This window comes from Drosophila arizonae, chromosome 2, assembly GCF_054131065.1.
Source record: "Drosophila arizonae isolate 15081-1271.41 chromosome 2, UAZ_ARI_1.0, whole genome shotgun sequence".
NCBI classification, from domain to species: Eukaryota; Metazoa; Arthropoda; class Insecta; order Diptera; family Drosophilidae; genus Drosophila; species Drosophila arizonae.
In genome coordinates, this window is record NC_142922.1 from 22,369,787 (window position 1) to 22,390,727 (window position 20,941).

At 42.6% G+C, this 20,941-nt stretch overlaps 1 protein-coding gene across 2 annotated transcripts in view; it reads right to left on the reverse strand.

Annotated features, from left to right (window-relative positions):
- Glut4EF (Glucose transporter 4 enhancer factor) overlaps positions 1 to 20,941 on the reverse strand; it is a 157,091-nt gene that overhangs the window by 46,496 nt on the left and 89,654 nt on the right. For both annotated transcript variants that reach the window (XM_089468215.1, XM_089468211.1), the window contains exons 3-4: positions 4,769 to 4,890; positions 4,461 to 4,690 (exon numbers count right to left, since the gene is read on the reverse strand). In XM_089468215.1, coding sequence (XP_089324341.1) covers positions 4,461 to 4,690; positions 4,769 to 4,890 — 352 coding nt within the window. The remainder of the gene's footprint in view (positions 1 to 4,460; positions 4,691 to 4,768; positions 4,891 to 20,941) is intronic.

Here is a 20,941-nt window from a genome sequence, read left to right on the forward strand (position 1 = left end):
TTCTTTTTTCATGCATTTGACAGCTTTACGCTCAATTTTGAAAAACACATAAATTGGGAGCTAAGCAAACACACACACACACACACACACACATGCAAGCTCTGCCTCGTTTGCCTTTGGTCAGCTAGCAAAGAGCTTGTCCAATTCCATGGCAGCTCCCCCGGGCAAGACTTGATATAACTGAGGAATTGAATTCTTTGGAATTGTCCATTTAGCGATTGTTTCGCAATGCGCTGTGTGGGCAGACAGTCGGGCACGGTGCGCTCAGCTGTTGCGCAGTCATTACTCATACGCCCCGTGTTGCCCAATCAAACAACGACGAGGGCGACGCTGATCATTTGTCGCCAAATCATTTGCTGCGCTAATGACTTACAAATGATAAACGCAGCCGGGAGAAGTTGCCGCTGCTCCGCTAACTAAATTGAGCTTTTTAGCAGCACAATTAAGTTTATAACAATAATAATGGCTGAGTTTCAATAACTCAATAAAGTCAACAGCAAATGACTGATGGATACATTTAAATTGCTTCCTAATCAGAATTCAAGGTTATTTTGCCATATGAGTGAAATTAATACGACGTTGGCTTATGAATCAAGTGCCAAAGGCATTGCCGAAGCTGTTTGCCAATCTCTGTTTCCCTATCTGTGTGCGTGTGTGTGTGTGTGTGTGTGCTTGCCAAGTGAATGTTGTTTCAAGGTTGCTGCACACACACACACACAGCCACTTGAATTGTACAATTTTTAATTAAATTTTTGCTATATTTCTGTTCATTCCGGTTAAAAATAAATGCACATAGTAAAGCCAAACATTGAGGTGAATGCTGCAAAATCTATTCTATAGTAAGAGATACACTCAAAGCCACCTACTGAGTGTGACAGAGAGAGACAGGAGACTCTGAAAGAGAGGGCGCGATGTGTGACAATGCCAGTGCAGAGCGAAAATCATAAATATAAATTTAAGCTTATTTAGAAATATCATAAAAACAAAAATAAACAATATTCGTAAATAGACGAGCAGTCTATGCATATGAATAGTGTGCAAGGCGCATAAATACCCTGTACAAATGAGCATCAACATTTTTTTTTTTTTTGATCTAGCAGCAATTCAAGTTGAGTTCAATTAGTTTTTGAATTGGGCTAACATCAATTAGGCGCATTATAATAGCCAACAATTGAATTGGATTGTCTTTGTGTGTGTGTGTGTGTGTGTGGGAAACTTGTAAAATCAATCACATTGAGCAATTGCTGCCACAGAGTCGAGCACACTTCAGTCTGTCAGAAGTAATGCACAAATGGTTCGCTGTCGAAAAAGGCAAATGCAGGCTAAGCTGCCAGCACACGCGCACACACACACACACACATACACAGGCATACGCATACATAGATATTGCTAATGCGACACGTGTGCCGCGCCATGTTGGCTGGCAGCGTCGAGTGTATTTATCTGCTGCTGTTGTTGTTGTTGCTGTTGTTGCTGTTGCTTTGCAATTGTCAGCAATGCAAAAGCTAAACTGCAATAGCACTGCCCCTGCCCCTCTATACGTCTGCCATTAGGCTAAGCCCCAGCTCGGCCAGCCCAACCCCTCGCCATCACGCTCTCCCCCTCTACCCTCTCTCTCTCACTGCTGAACATCTGCCCCCTTGGCGGAACTGCAGCAATGTCAGCGCATTGCACACGCCGCGCTGTCTGCCTTGTTTTGCACTATAATTTGCGCTTGCTTTTGTTAGCATTAGCCGCTGCCGCTGCTGCTGCTGTTGATGTTATAAAACAAATTAGTTAGAAAGCAAAAACAAAAACAAAAACAATAACAAAAGCAAAAATAAAAACACAAACAAAGCAACGATAGCAAAAATAAAAGAGCCGCAAAAACGTAAAACAAATTTCGCATAGCTTATACATAGAACATGCAATTAGCCGGGTCTATACCGCACAAATACCAGCAAAAACATGGCGCACACACACACACACGCATACACACGCTCACTAATACACAAAGGCAGCAAGCCAATTCTAATGCATTGGCGGCAGGAAATTTGCAACAAAGTTTTCACAGCTTTCGAAATTTTTGGGAGGAAATTTGTCAATTTAAGCATTTTGATAGAGCTGGACTAATTGATATTCCGCTTTGAGAATGTCAAAGCGCAAACAGTTTGGCAAGTCTTGCGGCATGCACTTGACTGCCTGACAACGACTTCAATGCCCAGCCACAGCAGCTCGTGAGCTTGTGAGCTTATGCAGGGCAATTTACGACTGTGACTGCCTGGCCTGGCAGTTGCCTTGTAATCGCAGCCTTGATTAAAAGGCAAAAGTCCGTGAGTGCTGCTGCGGCTACAGTTGTCACTGTTGCTGCTGCTGTTGTTAAATGCACATAAATCTGCATTTAAAATCATTTTTTTACCACAAATGCACACACACACAAACCGACAGAAAACAAAAGCCATCATGGCGTATGAGTAATTTACAAACGTTCGCCGCTCGGTTGAGTAATGAAGGTTAATCATGCGCCATGTTGTGCCAAACACTTTGTGGCTGCTCAACTGCAGGCAGACAAAGCGTTTAACACGCACACACACACACACAAACACACACAGAGTGTGGCATATGGTGCGTATGAGTAATGCGCGTTACGTATACGCCACGTGGCCATGGCTGTCAAGCGATTGCAGCGCTTCCCTTTGTCCGACAGCGGCAATAATTGCCCACAATTACCCATTAATTGCATTCATTGCAGTTTGCACAAAAAAACAACAACAAAATAGGCAAAAAAATATTTGAAAAAAAAAACACTGACACTCAATGCCAGGCACTGAGATCATTTTGCGTAGCCACAGCAACAGCCACAGCCACAGCTATCCATCTAACCACTTATCTATTCACAGAGAGACAGAGAGAGACAGAGAGAGAGAGTGAGATAGACATATCTGTGGCAGCTTGTCTGTTTTGTGTTTGCTTCGAGATTATGCGGAAATCTAGCAAATGTCTTTCAAATAGGCCGCCTTGCAATTGGGCGCAAATCAATTTAGTTGCTCCGATGGGCGTGGCATGACACACATCGGCTCAACCAGTCGACCGCTCGACCGCTCGACCACTGACTACCGGAAACTCGACAATTTCGGGCATTTGCAGCTCTGTTTTGAATGCTCGCGCTTGTGCAACAGGTAATCAGCCGGACATGGCGCAAAGTGAAAGTCGAAGAGAGCCAAAGGGAAAGGAGACCAAAGCCAAACTAATAACAATAATAGCAATAATAACAATGACACCAGCTGAAAGTTGTTGCCAGCAAGTAAACAAAATTGTCTACAAACAAATTTGACTGCAGCTATTAACGTTTTTGCTCAGCTAAAATAAGATATGACTGCATGTATAGCACTTGACGCAAATAATTACAAATCAGTTAGTATCAGTGAATCATTAATGCCAACCTTTGGCCACCACACGCCCCACCGCGCCTCGCCCCCCAGGCCCTTAACACTCCCCAAGCGAGCTGGGCCCTACGGTAAAAATATAATCTAATCACATATTCAAGGTTAGCGAATGCTCGACAAAATGTTGCCGCGGCTCAATTTTCGATATGTATCCCAAACACAGTCGTACGTCTGTATGTGTGTGTGTGTGTGTTTGTTGAGAGCCCTTAAAAGCGACACACACAAGTCGAAAAACGAGCTGACAAAGCATACACAAAATGAAATGTATATACATACGTCTTTATATATATATGTATATGGAATATATATGTATCTGACTAGTTGACCAAACCAATTTCAGCGCGAATATTTACGAACCTCAAACCTGAAGTGGAGTGGCAGAGCTGCTGCTGCTGGTACCGGCTCAAAGTTGCGTAAGCTTCTTAAATGTTCTTTCTGTGGCACATTTTCCAGTCTTAAAGCATAATTCATAAAGTTGTTAACAATATTTGAACTATAACTTTAACAGAAAAAGAGAGAGAGTGAGAGACAAAGAGAGAGAAAGAGGGTAGCAGTCTGAACTTTTGCTCGTTGATTTTTGTCAACAGAGTGGGTGTGCGGGTCTACATATATATGCCCATATATGTATGTGTGTGTGTGTGTCTCATGGCTGTACAGTTAACGAGCTGCTGACGCTGCCCTTTGATTGATGTGCTCTTATTATGGGCTCGTTTTCAGTATTTATTTAATTTCCTGACTTTTCGCTGTCGCCCGTCTCGTATAATGAATCGAGACGCGAATCAAGCATACGTCGCGTGTTTCGTATGCCTTGTCATTTTTGCTAAGGCTTGCCAAAATTAAAAAAAAAAAAAAAAAAAAAAAAAAATTAAGAGAAACGATGCACCGACATTTACATAAGTATAATTATAGCAATTAAAATCGGAATACAAAGTTGCAATTAAATTGCAACAAATTTTGTGCCGTTGCGCTCTGTTTGGCCAAAAGGCCGGCCGCATTCCTTTGATCTAATCTGAGTGGACTGCGTGAGTGACCTACCTTCTTCTTGCGCTCCTCCTTGAAGTCGATGACAATGCCCTCGTCCGATGTGGACACCGAGGTTGTGCGTATTCGTGCATTGGCCGATGCATTGGCCGCATCATGTGGCGACAAGATGATGTGGCCATGCAGCGCATTTCCATCATCGCTCAGCGGCGGCGAGGCCGAGCCGGAGCTCCAGGAGGCTGACGAGCTGCTGCCCGGACTGGAGCCCAGCCATTTGTCTGTAACTGATCAGGGGAGAAGATAATTGAAATGTGATTGATTGATGAATGCCGTGAGGAGCTGAGGCGCTAGCTGCCACCTACCGGTATTCGGTGAGTTGTGTAGATTCATCAAAATCAATGCTGCATTGCATTCGCTCATCCCGTCCACTTTGCATTGATCGCTGTTGCAATCATAGGTGTCGCTGGGCGGACGCTTCCGTGAGCTGTAAGATTCAAGCAAGGATAAAGAGGAGATAAGTGAAAAGTTAAAAAAAAAATCTTAATCTAATTCTTATATTTATATATATATATAGAGAAAATAAGTTTTATATATGTTTTTTAATATTAAGAAAAATTTTAAATTGTATTTATGATTCAGTTTAAATGAGAGTTCACTATATGTGTACTAAGGGAATCGATGCCTTCATTCTTGAAAAGCTAATCAGTCAATTCTAGAATAAATCAGATAAAATCTATAGACCAATTGAAAAGCTTTTTTTTCCATCGTAAAGCTTTTGAATTTGAGCATTAAATTAAAAGCTGCGCTTTTCTGCATTTAAAACGTATGAAGCAAAATCTACATGATTTGATTTAAACTAAATAAAAACCTCACAAAAATCATATTTAAATTAATGGCAAAAATCTTTAAGTTAACATTGATATAATGCTCAACTTGTTAAGCTGCCAATTAGGTAGTAAAAAGACTGTTTCAATAATATAATAAAAAAAAAATATAAATAAATAAATAAATAAAAAAATAAAAAACATTAATATATTATATCTAAAAGCAGCTTTACATTTGTTTTATTTAACAAATAATTTGCCATGCAAAAAGTCTTTAAAATTCATTAGCTTTGCACTTGATATACACTTTATAAGCCAAGTTCTATTCGCCAAAAAGTCTTAAAAGTTGTTTACCTAAAATACAAACTATTGCCGATTCTAAGAGCTAATCAAACTCAATTCAAGACCAAGAAACCCCTCAATGTCTGCTCTGAAACTGAATTGAAGCCGAATTAATTGACAGCTTGACAACATTTGGCAACTTAATTGCAGTCGAGACTCGCGCCAGCGACCAGAGCCGATGAGCGTTTAGAGCAATTATAAATATTTGAAATTTGTGCCGTGATACAAGAATTAACTAATTTCAATTGATTAAACCAATTTCGTAGTAATTTGACGGCTGATTGTCTATGAGATTAAACAAAATAAAAATGAAAAAAAAAGGTTTCATTTATGTGTTGGCAATGCAAAGAATTTAGAAGGTCAGCATTGGCCCAGTTGTTCTGAGCTGCGAGGCTCGGCTTTAATTAGACGCCCTCGCATAAGCCTAAACTCGAGGCACATCAAAAGCGCTTGCCGCACATTCATGTTGTTGTTGTTGCTGCTGTTGTTGTTGTCAATGTAATTTGCAACAACAATGTGACGAGGTTTTTTTTTACGATAATCGCCCCGTGAGGCATTTCAATGCGGCGCAAAACTATTTTTCCATTTAGCTAATTTGTGGCCAACGATTTTGAATGCCCCTGCATTATTATTGTTATTTATGCTATTGTTGTTGTTGTTGTTGCTGTTGCTGCTCATTCATCATTAATTGGCAGCTAGCAGTACAATATTCACAAATATTTTATCGCAACATTTTTGCTGCTGTGCAAATTTAACTGACCTTGCGCAAATACAATATTTTCAGTTTTTATTTAGCTTTTTTTTTTTGGGGGAATTTTCGGTATGTGCCAAACAATTTGGTTTGGCGCTGACGTCAGCTGAGAGTTGCTGGCTTTAAGTTCACCTTAAGTTAACCTTGGGCTCCACCAACCAACAATGCGAAGAAGGAGCGAATCAGTTATCCTTTTGGCGCTGACTTTATGAACAGCAAACACAGCTCGGACAAAGGCAGCTTGCGCCAATGAATGCAAGCCAAATGAGATGCAGGCAACGGCCAGGCTAAGAGGATACTGGATAATATAGACGCGACAGTCGAGGCGTGTCATAAATTCAAAACATTTCAAATGCCAGCGACTGATTTGAAATACTCCCAATGCAGTCGAGCTGAAGAAAAGCAGCTTCTACTGCTGTTGCTACTCCTGCTGCTGCTGCTACTCCTGCTTTTGGTGCTGCTGCTGCCATAGCAGCATCTTATAAATAAATTCCAACAATTGAGACGTCGTCATTGTCATTGCCACGAGCAGAAGCTGCTGCAGCTGCTGCTACTCCTGCTGCTGCTCCTACTCATGTTGCTGTTGCTGTTGCTGCCGTTGCTGCTGCTGCTGCCGCTACTGCTGCCGCTGCTACTGCTGCTGCTCCTACTCCTGCTGCTGCCGCTGCTACTGATGTTGCCGCTGCTGCTGCTGCGGCTGCTGCCGCTGCTACTTCTGCCTCTACTACTCCTGCTTCTGCTGTCGCTTACACTCCTGATGCTGCTGCTGCTGCTATTACTGCCGCTGCCTATACTCCTGCTGCTGTTGCTGTTACTACTCCTGCTACTGCTATTCCTCCTGCTGCTGCTGCTGATACTGCCGTCGCTACTCCTGCTGCTGCTGCTATCGATACTGCTACTCCTGCCGCATCTCGCCTTCAAGTAGCTATTTGCTAGCATCGATACTTAACTGACAGAACGAGTCCTGCATTGCATTTTAAGAATCGTTACTGAATCGTTGATGGGCTCGCCCACTGGGCCTGGGCAATTATTGATGATTAGAGCTAAGCGGCTTAGTTCCATTGACCGATTGGCTGCCAACGGCAACGACATTGCCAATTTGCGCACAATAAGAAAACAACTTAAGGAAGACAATGAGAGAGCGAAATGCATTGCAGTGCGCCGATCATTGTTATGAAAGATTAGGAAAAGTTGCAATATGGCAGGACGCTTAGCAGAAGCTTTGAGCAGATTCGTCGGCTCAAAGTGCAATTGAATTTATTCAGCATACTTTCAATTAGAGTCTTGAGCAAATAGATATTTGTTTACTCGACTGCCAAACGGCGGGGCTTTAAGCCAACTCCGATTGAGTTTTGTTTGAGCCCTTTGCAGCTCCCTTTGACTGCAGCTACAATGGACCTGGACTCAATCGATGCACAGACTCCGCACATATGTCCATGGAAGCTGACATCTCTCAGTTTATAGAGCGTTTCAGCAGTTGCTGTGCCTTTTTTCTGCTTGCTTTTTTTTTTTTTGGTTTTTTGTTAACATTTCTTATCGCTGGCATCAGCACTTCAGCTACATATAAGCCGAAACGTGAAATTGCATTCTAGATGCAGTTGCTGCTGCTGCTGTTGCAACGGCTGCTGTTGTCTGCAAACCCTTTTGCAAAACACATTTTAGTCCATTGTGCAAATGCAGAGGCCGCAGGCAGCGACAACTGAGCTGCCGCTGCTGTTGCTGCTGCAGTGAGGTGAATGCAGCTCCTTCTGAGAACAGCTGCCATAAAATTTTATTGCCCTGCTACCAGGTTTGGTTTTTAGCCTTTGTCTAATGCACGCGCTTTGTCCGCGTAGTGTTTCGTGTTGGCTCGCTCAGCGGCAGCAGGAGGCATTGGCTTTTATCCATTTGCCACCTTTCCGCTTCATTGGCCACTTTTTGGGCCGCCTCATCTGCGCCCCAATTAAATTGACTAAACTTGACGATAAATTCTTGCCGCTCGTTGCTAATCGCATAAAAGTAAATTTGCGCATAAATCGACTTTTGAAATCTCGGCATTAGATGCAGCCCCCATTTGCTGAAGGGGGCTAGCGGTCAGTGTTGCTGCTGTTGCTGTTGTTGTCGCCGGCCGGCCGGGCGCGTGCTGCGGCTCGAGCGGGCGGGCAGGCCGGCGGGGGCAGTCATGGGCATTTTGGCCATCACGATGTGGCCATTTTGTGCGCACAATCGGTACCGTTAGGTTCAGCAGCAGCAAAACAGCAACAGCAACAACAACAGCAACGGCAACAGCAACAACAATAAACAGTCCATTGCTTTCTGCTGGATTGCGCAGCAACTTTAATAAACTGCAAGCAGCAGTTGTTGCTGTTGCAAAATTGCAGTCTCTCTCGCTCGCTCTACCTCTCTCTCTCTCCCATTCTGTCTCTGCGTGGCCTCACGTAAATTGCGCCTGGCAGAGATCGGTCCAGGAGCTCGGGGATTGGCGCGTGATTGAAATGCGATATATTCGCGCCGATTTCGGGGCCAGCGCTTGAGCGCAGCCTGGGAAATGTGCAGTGATTTTCACTTGGCTGTATTCGTAATGTGTTGCCGTTGCCGTTGTAGCTGTAGCTGTAGCTGTTGTTGTTGCTGTTGGCCAAGGCGATGAGCCCGCGCAGCTCGAGCAACTTTGGCCCGTTGTTTGCTGTTCGCTGTTTTGTTGGCAATTATTTGCCCACGCCGCTGGTTGCAATCAGCGGGCGACGCTGGCAGCCACGTTGCATGCAGCATGCAGCATGCCGCATGCAGCAGGCAGCAGGCAGCAACAAAAAGGTGTTGAAAGCAAAATTACATTGCAATGTGCAGCAGCAGCGGCCACTGTCGGAAATATGCGCGCTCCAGAGATGCGATATGATATGCCCAGTCAAGGCGGGCCGAACTGGGGGAAGGACTGAGAGGGGCTGCTAGGGGGAGAGGTGTGCCAAGGGGGGGCCATGCAATGTTCGGCCTGAGTTGACTATTCGTTTGCATGCCGCATAAAAATTAGTTGCAACTGCAATTTATAGGCTCTTGTTGCGGCTGTCTGTTGCCATTGTTGCTGTTGCTGTTGCTGTTGTTGCTGAATTGAGCTGCATTCGCTTTGGTTTGATTTGTGGTTGCGCCAAGCAACTGCAACGCAATTAAAGTCCACTTCGAAATGAGTTTATTGAATTAGACACGTGCTCGTGAAATTGGATCGGGTAATTGTTGGGGCCAGGACCAGCCGTTAGACAATAGCCAAATAGCCAAACAGGCAAATAGCCAAATAGCCAAGCAGTCATTTGAACAACTTTCACCCGAAAAAAAAAAAACGGGCCAGTAAAAAGGAAAAGTAATTTTCATGGTAAAAACAATTCTTCAATGTATCCGAGCTGATTTACCAACATTAGCATATATTTTGGCCAAATACTTGAGTTCATTGCTCCTAGGGGAGCAAATGCCAACTTGACTGGCGAGTGCTCCCAGCATTATCATGCGATTCGATCTAATCGCCTTGCGAAAGTCAAAGTCAGCGCGAGATTCTGATAAAGCGAGGCACAAAGTGTTTTGCGCCTCAATGGCCATAGAAGATTTCATTGAGGGTTTTTATTTATTTAATTTTTTGTATTTTTATACATATATATATTTTTTAGCAGCCCTTATCAGTTTGCACGATAAGAAATATAGAATCATTGTGACACAATCAACGTGAATATATCGGCGGAACTGTGGCCCAAAGCAAAGAGTGAATATTCCTTTTGTGCTGTGCACCCCACGGCGTATGCGCAATATTTTATAATGTATGCTAGCAAATAAGATGTGTAGGAAAATTAGTAAATGCCCGAGATCCGATTACTCTCAGGAGGGCCTACAACAGCTATTTATATACCGCTCTATATATGCTGTATAGCTAGACAACAACAATCTAAGCAGAGACAAGTTATTTACGCGCTCATGACGTAGTTTTTTTTTCGCTTTCTGGTTTGTTTTCCCAAGTTTCTCAATATACGCACAGGCGAGTGCTGCTCGAAGGCACTGTAGCTGTTGTTGTTGTTGTTGTTGTTGCTAGTGTTGCGTGTGCGGTGTTTGTAAATTATGGGCCTATGCGTAATTTCCAAAAATTTCGCATCGCTGAATTTGATTTCGTTTCATTATTTGTTATTTGTTTTCTTCTTCTTCTTATTTTTTTTTTTTTTAAAGGCGACCTCTTTTTTCTGTTGTTAATTTGTAGGTTTCATTTATTGTGTCTGTGACACACATTTCGCATATTTCGGCAAAGAAACGAAGCAAAATAAAGCCGAAATGGAAACGGCAATAAAATCGTATAAAGCAAATAAAAGCCTGACCGGCAGCGAAACGGAGACTGAAGTCGCATACCGAGACCAAGACCGTCTGATTGTGCCTATACGGCTGGGCCAGACCGCAAAAAAACACACAGAAATAAATAAATAAATATATACACGAAAAAAAGCAACAAAAAAACAAAAAAATGCGAAGCAAAAACGTAAACAAATATTGAAATTTAAATGCGGCCTTCGCAGGCGGGCGGCAAGCGGCGGGCAGGTGAGCCACGCAGACAAGTTGGCCAGAAGGCGGAAACAGCACATGGAAAGGCGAGTAAACATAACAAAATACACACACACGCACGCAGACTTAGTTGTTGTTGCTAATTTGTGCGTAACTGTAAAATGTGTGTCGTGACTCGCTCGCCCGTGCGTTGTCAGTGCGTGCGGCGCGAGCGCTATGAATCCGCCAAAAGCGAAAACGAAATGTCGGAGAAAAAAATAACAAAAAAAAAATTAACAAAATAACAAAAAAAAAAGAAACTGAAACAGAAACGTAACTCAATGGCACCTGCGTCCCGTTTATGCTCACTTTTTTTTATCACCTCGCTCTCTCAGTATTTACTTTTTGGATTTCTGTTAATTGTTGGCGCTGGCTTAGATAACAGCATGGAGCATATATAGTAAATAATAGTTTCTCTATTCATTGCTATTTTTTTGAGGCGTAGTAGTAGTTGGCTGCTTCCTCTTCTAGGGCTATCGCCGGGCCAGGAGCACGTGCTCTTTGATTTGGCATCGAAAGTGTGAATTGGCTATTGGCGTGTGCGTAATTATCGTATTATCTGCCATTGGCTGCCCCACGGAGAGGGGCCAGACAGAGTCCTGTGTCAACGCGGCCAAGCAGGCGAATGTTAATTTGGCAAAGAAAACAGTTAACAGCTTTCCATAGTTGGCTAGCAGTCGCATCGTTGACATGGCCAAATAGCGCATTTAAATTTCGTCTATTTCGTTTCTTTCTTGTTTTTGGCGTTTTCTCTATCTCTCTCTCTCTCTCTCTCTCTCTCTCTCTCTCTCTCTCGCTCTTGCTCTTTTGTTGCTGCCTGTGCTATTTAGAGGCTCATTTGCACAAATTACTAACATTGCGACAGCGGCTAAAGACATCGACGACAACGACGACATCGATGGGCAGGAGAATTGCAATTGTTTAAACTGAGTGGCAGGGGGACAACAGCAGCAGCAGCAACAACAACAACAGCAAGAAAGAGAAAAGAAAAGCCAAAGAAACCCGAACGAGGCATTGTCACCACATTCCGGCAACGGAAGCCAACGGCAATGTTTTGCAATTGCCACTAGAAACGAGGCAACAACAACAGCAGCAGCAGCGGTAGCAGCAGCAGCAGCGGTAGCAGGAGTCGCCGTGGCTCTGGCAGATTGGCAATCGCCCTAGGGGCGCGCTCCAGGTCCCTGCCCGGCAGCAGTCATGAATAAAAATCGTATTAATTCGAGACAGAGTCTCGATAGCTGCCTCAAGGGCAGCTAACAGGAGCAGCCAACTTGAACTTGAGCATTGGCCGGGCCAGCCACGATATATATATATATATATATATATATATATATATATATATATATATATATATATATATATATATATATATATATATATATATATATATATATATATATATGTATATATGTGTGTGTTGTCCATTAGAAATGCGCGGACCTCATCGAGTGACAGGCCTTGGTCGCGCTCGATTTTCCCCAGGCGATGCGACTGCACCTTGCCAGCGAATGACAGCAGCGAGTGCCCTGCGGTGCCTACTGTACCCAGCTCGCTTGGCTGTTTTGGCCATGGCCCACTCGCACTGGCACTGACACTGGCACTTTCTATTGTCTCAGCGCCAATGGATAAATCACAGGAAAATTCAATTTGAAAATCGCTAAGCAGCGTCCACAGTCTGCGGCGCGGTGCGTGAATGGCGCACGTGATACGCAGAATTTCCGCTGGGTGCCACACGAACATGGCAGACAACGGGCCACTGGGCCGATGGGCCGACGGGCCAACGGACAGTCAGTCAGCCACTGACGGCAGCAATAAGCGTGTGACAGTCAAAAGGGCGTAACAAGCTGGCAGTTGTCACATGCGAACTGCGAGCAAATAGACACAAGACACACCTGCCTAAAGGTAACTCGCATGTGGGCAGCTCTAATGCTTGCTGCTGCTGCTGTGGCTGCTGCTGCTGTTGTTGTTGTCACTCATGTGTCAGCGCCATTGCCAACGCCTCCAGCTGCTTAGCATGCAGCGCAGCAAGCGTCAGGAAGCGTTGCAAGCCTTGTTGCTGCTGCTGTTTCTGCCTCTGCCTCTGCTGCTGCTGCTGCTACAATTGGCTGCAACAATTTAGCGGTACTTGGCTCGACCATGCAACCAAGTCCATGAGCACGACCATGGGAATTACGCGCTTTTGCCTCGGACGAGCAGTGGGAAACGTGATTCGTACGGTGAGCGGCACGAATGCGGGAAAATAATGGGCCAAATACGAACTTAATGTCTAACAATATATCATAGAAAATCGATAAAAGGCCAATATATCGATATATTTGTAGTAATAAAAATTATCGATATTTGTGCGAACAAGTAACTTAAAAAGAATATATCATTTTTAATTTTCAAAATATCGATAACATTGGAAAAAGGCTATCGATTAACGATAAACACATATGCTAACTGTAGCATCACATATAAATAAACCACAAATATACTGATATAACTAAGATAATTATGACACACTTTTGTAAACTACAAGATATGCCTAATAGGCTATCTATACATTTTGTATCAAGAAATCGATACTCCATTTCGATAACATTTATATGCGATAAATTCATGAAATTATGCGTTTAATTAGGAACGAGCTTTTTTCACATTTACTATGTAGTAAGTATATATCGATAAACGATAACATTTTGATATATAAAACATTATGATATAGCAAGCACGATCGATTCACAATTTGGATCATTCAACCAAAGAATAGTATAAAAAGATCATTTAACTAATTATGCCCATCTCTAATTGTTATCGAACTGAATACGATAACGATAGCCGCGACCCTAGAAGGAAGCTATCGCGTTTGCCACGCATTTGGCCCACTTGCAATAGCGGCTCGTCGCGTACGTGCGTTTGCTTTTACAGTTAAGCGTCGAGCGTCGCCGCACACTTCGGCTAAATAGGTTGCACACACACACACACGCACACACACACATGCAGACTGCAATCCATTGCCCGCTGGGGCAATAATGCCAGCTGCATTTTGATGACCCGCTCGCTGCGGCTGCATGGCCAACATTTAATTCAATTAACAAATCGCAACAGCCCAGCGAATAAATAAAAAGAAAAAAGTAAACGCGCCTGGCACTTTAATTATATAGAAGTAAACAAACCAAGCTGCTCTCTCACCAACTCTGTCTCTCTCTCTCTCTTTCTCGCCAGTAACTAACCGCAGTGGATTTTATAGCCTTGATTACTTTGGCTTTGCGCTATTGAAAATTTTGAATTTATATATATGAGAGAGATAGGGATAGTGAGAGAGCGAGCGAGAGTGAGACAGCAACACTGGCCATGTACTCAAGGCTGCCGTTGCCGCTGCTGGTTGAGAGTCAAGTTGAAACGTGGCTAAAGCTGAAGAAAATCCCTTCAATCGTCTCGAGCATCTTGGCCAAATAGACGCGCGCTCTTGGCTCAAGCGTATTTGCATTCAAATTGCCAAATTAAACGTGATACAACAATTTCATGTAAATGTCTCTCATTGTGTTGTTGTAGGTCGCCCAATGACAAAGCCCAAAGGCATTAACAGAACTTTTCGAGCAGCGAGCCTGAACTTTAATTGACAACAGTCTCAATCTCAGTCTCAGCTTCAGTCTTAGCTTCAGTCGCAGTCTCTGGCAACAGCCAACAGGCAACACAGGCACAAATCTAATGCAATTTCCACTGACCGCAATAGTCGCAAAATAAGCCAAATCAGTTTGTAGCTTTGCTGTGCTTGGCTCTGGCACCAAAGGCTACAAATGTGTAACTGTAACTCTGCACAGAGCGCTGGCTGGTTGGCTGGCAAATTATAGTGTGCTGCGGTTGGTTTAGCCTTTTTGTTTCTTTTTTTTTTTTTGTGTTCTGCGTTTTGGACTTGGCCAAATGAGTTTTGTTGCCAGCCAACAGCTCGGACGGATGGATGGAGGGACTCTCGGCCATTCAGTCAGTCATTCGCTCAGTCGACGCTCGTCAGTGCCAACACCCGCAGCGTTTGCTATTGCAATTGGAAACGACTCAATCAAATTGCCAGGCCCGTAGACGGCCGGCAACCGGACCATGCTGGGCCTGTCCAGATCCAGTCAAGACTCAGTCCAACTGCAATTATGCATTTCGCCTACCCCACCACCCTCCCACCCTCTCTCGTCTAGCTGCCGCCGCCTAATGTTGCCCCACTGACAATTGCAGCTAGAACAATTCAATCTAATTTTTGCGCATTTTTCGTTCTCAGAATTTGCGTTTCGACTGCAAAATGTTGCGTGTGTTGCATGCAGCACGGGTCCCGCCCACCGATCGTTGCCCGGGGCGCTGCTCATAAGTGTGCACATTAAGTTTTATTGCCGGACGATCCAAATCAACACACAGCACAAAGCCAGAAAATCAGAAAGCCAAAAAAAACAAAATGAAAAAATGAAAAACTAAACTTCAATTTACAAACAACTGTTGCTGTTGCAACGAATTGTTGCAGTTGCTGCTGTGGCATATTCCTGGCTGACTGCGTCAGCTGAGTTGAAGAAAATTTACTAGCTGTCGGAAAATGGTTCATTTTCGTTTCGCTTTTCCTGACAGCTCGTTGCGTCCAAGTTTCCCATACTCATATGCAGATGGATATATAGTTATATGCTTATATACATATATACTACATATACACATATATATATTGGCACTCGTATACATTTCGACATCTCTGCCGCGGGCTTATTAATGTATTCGTGCATAAATAATGCAAAGACTTTGCAGTCTCCAGTCTCCAGCTAGCCTCGCTCTGCCTCTGCCTCTGCCCGCTGCTCGTTGCCTGGGTTAGTGGGTCCAAATGCACTTTTAAATATAGCCAGTGGCCCATTGGCCATGCGTGGCCAGCGAGAACGTGTTAAGCAGCATCGATGCCAATAAAACCAAACTCCAGCTGCAGATGCTGCTGCTCCTCCTGCTGCTGCTCCTCCTCCTCCTGCTGCTGTGGCCAACGGGCAAGTTGTAATAGAAATGTTCAACTAAAAACCAATTGCAGCAGCCCAGAATGTGATTTCCACATTTTAATCACAAGAATGCGAGAACAGATTAATCACGCGAGAGATAAACTAAACTGTGTCAACATTCAATTCCTCTGAAGCAGCATTAACTTTTGTCCAAGATTTATAATGCTTCGGAGCAGCTACAAAAACTTAACGAAGCTGCAGATTGATTTAAAGCAGCTATAAGCTGTGTCTATAAGATATATTTCAAGCAATTCGAGTGCAAATTAATCTTAAGAAGAAAAGCCATAAAGACTTTAAATAAACTCGAAACAGCTTAGAGCGAGAGCTGATTGGATTGAACTTAGTTTGCACGCGATTAAGACATGAGCAGGAGACAGAACAGAGAATAGGGATTTGATTAAGCTAATATTGTTGTATATTGCTCAAGTTAATATAACCAAGAATTGCAAGCTAAAACTGAACTTAAAACAATATGTCCTAGACCTTACTGAAGTAACTCCTATAACTACTTCAACTACTTAAGTATATTTGTGTAAAATTTATTTATGAAGATTATAAATTAGGTAATACAATTAATAATATATCGATTTATGCACAATTGTCAAAGTTGTAAAGCTTTTATATTCAATTTTGTACTCTCTACAGCAGCTTTAAGCTTTATCAAGGAGCTTTAAGCTCTCTCAGTGATTAATTTGTAAAATCTATCCGGATCTTAAAGAGCTTTAAGATTTAAGCTTGAATCCAAGTATAGGCTTAATCTCCAGCAGCTTTTAAGCTCCTGACAATCACTGTTCACTTTTCATATATTATTGAAGACTTTATATCCTCATTTGATTTGAGTTCTTTGTCCCATACATTTCACGGCTTGTTGCCTGCATTTTGGGCACACTGAGAAAAAATGCTTTGACCCTGCCAGTTAAATCGATTCGCAACTGGCACGAAACTCATTCAAGGCGCCTCCTTCTGGACGGCTTAAAATATCAAATGAGGGAGTGAGCGAGGCAGGCAATGGGAGAAAGAGAGACAGAGAGAGAGAGAGCGAAATAGGCAGGTAAGAAAAAATGATAATACCCCGAAATAGCAATGGCCACAAAGACATTCGGCTAGGAACTAAACTTTGCAATGGCATTTCAAGTCTTGTTGTTTTTTTCTTCTCTCCCTCTCTCTCTCTCTCTCTCCTATTTCGTTTCCTTTTTATTTGTTGCGCGCCGCGATTTGAATGCAAAAATATAAAATTTTACGATCAAACAAACTATTCGTGCAGAACATCGGAAAATTGTGTTTACGTTCGTTTGGAACGGTAAAGGGAACGGAACATTGGCCACTCGCATTTATGAATATCTATATGTATGTGTGTGCATGTGCATGTACATGTGGTTGTGTGTGTGTGTGTGTGTGTGTATCCCCCCATTTCCAGCTAAAGTATCTCCGGCTAGCTGCGAATGCGAATCCATTTCAATAATTTGCAGTCGAAGGGGCCGAAGTCGTTGCCGTTGCTTATGAAGCAATGCTTAGAAAATGATTATAAATTTATTTTTTCCCCTCATTTTCATTTTTTTCTTGGTTTTTTTCGCATTGCATTTGCCATTATCGTTGCCTCTTTCTTGTTGCTGTTGTTGCTGTCGCTGGCTTTGTTTTTGTTCTGCTTCAATAATAATTTTGACCCACTTCTGCGCTCGACTTGACTTTTTATTGTACTGAAATTAAGTATTTTTGTTGTATTTTATTTTTTTTGTATTTTTATTTTGAGGGCAACACAAACAGTCGCTCCGCACAATATTTGTACGTTCATATTCTTGGCGGCAAACTTGGCTAATTGCCTCGCTGCTGCCAGCTTCGCACATTCGCTGCCTGAGTTTGTTTTTATTGTTGTGAAATAAGTATATAAAGTATATATGTATATATATGTATTTTATATCTATGCCGGTTTGTAATTTTAGTCGTGCTCTTGGTTGTTGGCGCGTTGACGTCATAGCGAGTTGTTGTTGTTGTTGCTGCTGCTCTTTATGCATTTCGTTCGTAAGCGCTTATCACATGTCTTAAGTGGGGCACTCAAAGTCTGCGATGCAGTTTGCAACGCCAACTACAAAAAATGACAACAGCTGCAAGCTGTCAATTAATCATCAGCTAGATTCATGCTAGAAAGCTTTTGTCGTGATCGAAAGTTTTCATTGAAGTATTCATTGAAGTCAGTGAAACTTTAAATATAGCTCAAAACATAACTTTAAAAAGGTGGGCATAGTAGAACCTTAAGAATGACATATTGCAAAGAACTATAGAATAAATGTAAATATAAAGCTTTACTGTTTAAAAGAAATCTCATGGAAGCATATCCTAGCTATAAATAAAGAAGCTCAAAGGTCTTAGAATAATTAAAAGCTCATATTTTCATTTTTGATAATACATAAAATAATAAAGAATTATCTGCCAAATGTGTCTACAGGCTTCGCCTATTGCTTTAATGTGCTTTCAAAGCGTTGCTACAGAAGCTCAGATCAACTGTGCATAAATAAGATTAAACGCTGCGTGTCGCATTAAACCACACTCTTTACAGAGCTTTTGGATTAATTTAATTAATTTATAAATTTAAATTGAAACTCTAAAACAAAGCTTACATACATGTTCACTTTCAATTATTGGACTTCACTTGCATCTTCAATGGGTTTTCAAAGCTGTTGCATGCAATTGCTATGCAACTTCTCGACTTAAACAAACGAATGCATTTGCTGAACATTTTATTTTGAATTTTTAAAGTCACTCAATGTGATATTCATGCAGCATTAAGCAGCAGAAAGAGGGAAATAGAGAGAAATAATATAAAATGAAAATGAAAATGAATTTTCTATATGAAAAATCATAATAATAATAATTGGCTATAAACCTTTTTGGCCGTGCGCCCAATTTTGTGTATGTGTGTGTGTGTGTTTCTTTTTAATGTTGCCTTTTGTTTTCGGCCGGATTCCAAAAGTTCTACATTTGAAAAGTCACTCGAGTTGCTCGAGTCACTCGAGTTGCAGGCAACATTCGGTGCGTCATTGTTGCCCCCGTTGCGGTTATTGTTGTTGGTAACGGTAAACTTGTTTGTGCATTATTTTTATAGTATTTTTTCTTCACGCGCTGCAATTTTCTCATATTGTTTGCTTTTGCAATAAAGAATAACAATGGCAGCAGTCAAGCAGCAGCAGCAACAGCAGCAGCTGTTGTTGTTGTTGTTGTTAATCATGGCAATTACAGCAACAAACAACATGCCTGGCCAATTGGCGCTTACACGCTTTCATTAAGCAACAAACGCCGAGTGCTGCAGCAGGTGGGAAGCTGGGGGCGGAGACCGAGGGGGAGCTGCTCGCATCTGTAGACCGGCCGGTCTATTCACTCTAGCGTTGAAAATTAGCACTGACGCAACGCGTTCGCCGCTTAAATTGACATTTACGCGATAATTACGCGCTTATTACATTTATTACCAGTTTTTTCCGCATTTAATTCTTTCCCTAACTTTTTATTTTATTGTATTTAATTTGTTCTTGTTTGTATACACATATTTATACGAGTATATGTTTATGTATATGCATGTTTATTTTTTTGTTGTGCACCACACGTTCTTGGTCTGCTGCCTGGGGCACGTCATTCAGCTAAACTGCAACTGCAGCGCGAAGGGAAGGGCGGCAAAACCTTGAAACTAGAGAGCTGTCAGCTATGCCGAGGAGTCTATTAAGCCCCCAAGATGGCAATAGACTCCACAGCTACGTAATGCAACGACGTCATTTGCTCTGCCGCTGCTCGGCGATTAGCAAATTGCTGGGTGTAGCCAAATCAGAAAAAAAAAATAAACAAAAAACAAAAAACAACGATGGCTAAGGCCAAAAGCCAGAACAGGCCAAGCAAAGCATATGGATGAACTCAACTAGAGTCAAAAGCGTTATCTTTGCGAGTTTAACTAGATAATCAAATACACACAGTTACTCTCCCCTCTCTCTCACTCCTTCCCTCTCACTATCTCTATCTCTTGCTCGCATGTTTATTGCAGCCATTGCAGCTCAACGCATTTCACCCACAACTAATGAGGGAATCGAAAGCAAATATTAATTAATAACTGATTTGTTTACAGAGCCAATTATCAATAGTAGAAGCGGAAAAAATTTTATGAAAAAATATATGCATATATACATATGCACATATGTATATGGAGAGGAAAAAATTGCTAAACGAATTCGTTTATAAACTTTGTTTGCTCAGACGCAACAACACAATGCGATGTAAATTAATAAAAATATGAAAAGTGACGAACAACAACAGCTAGAAGAAGAGGAAAACAACCCAACAATAACAACTTAACAGAATTCAACAATAATAAAAAAATACAACACGCGTACGTAAGCGAGAAAATCACATTTTAGATTAGCAGCACTTGAAGGGGGTGGAGCGAGGGAGAGAGGAGATGATCGCGGCAGCTTTATTACGTCGTATTACGTGTTGGAACACGCGTGGCAATCGTGTGTGTGTGTGTGTGTGTGTCTGTGCAAGGTGAGCGGGTTTCTTTCAGCTGTGTAGTTTTTTTGTTGTTGTTATCATTACACGAGTACATTATAATAAGTGCGCGAGTGAGAGAGACAGAGAGAGAGAGAGAGAGGGGGAGCAGAGCAGCGCTGCGCATATCAAAACATGAAGACGACAAATGGCGACGACCAATAGATAGAATCCATAGCCTCCACATAACTAGAGCGTGCCTCTATGTGTGTGTGTGTGTGAGCGTGCGTGTATGGGTATTTGCGTATAAACACTTCCGCATTCGAGCTCGAATCCAATGAAACAATAACAACATCAACTGGACGGCAGCAGCGCAGCAGCAGCAGCAGCAGCAGCATGTGCGTTGAGAGCATGTAAGATAAATGCGGCCGGCAAAAAGTCACCCGCGCTATCTCGCTCGCACATGTCGCACAGCAGCCAGCGCGTAGGGCTAACCCCTCGCTCTCGCGCTCGCACACTCACTCACTCTCTTTGCCCAGTAGCGCTGTCTCTGTCGCACGCGTGCATTGTAAGTAATTAAATTAAACTGGCGCAGCGCCTCGCGTTGAACTCAAT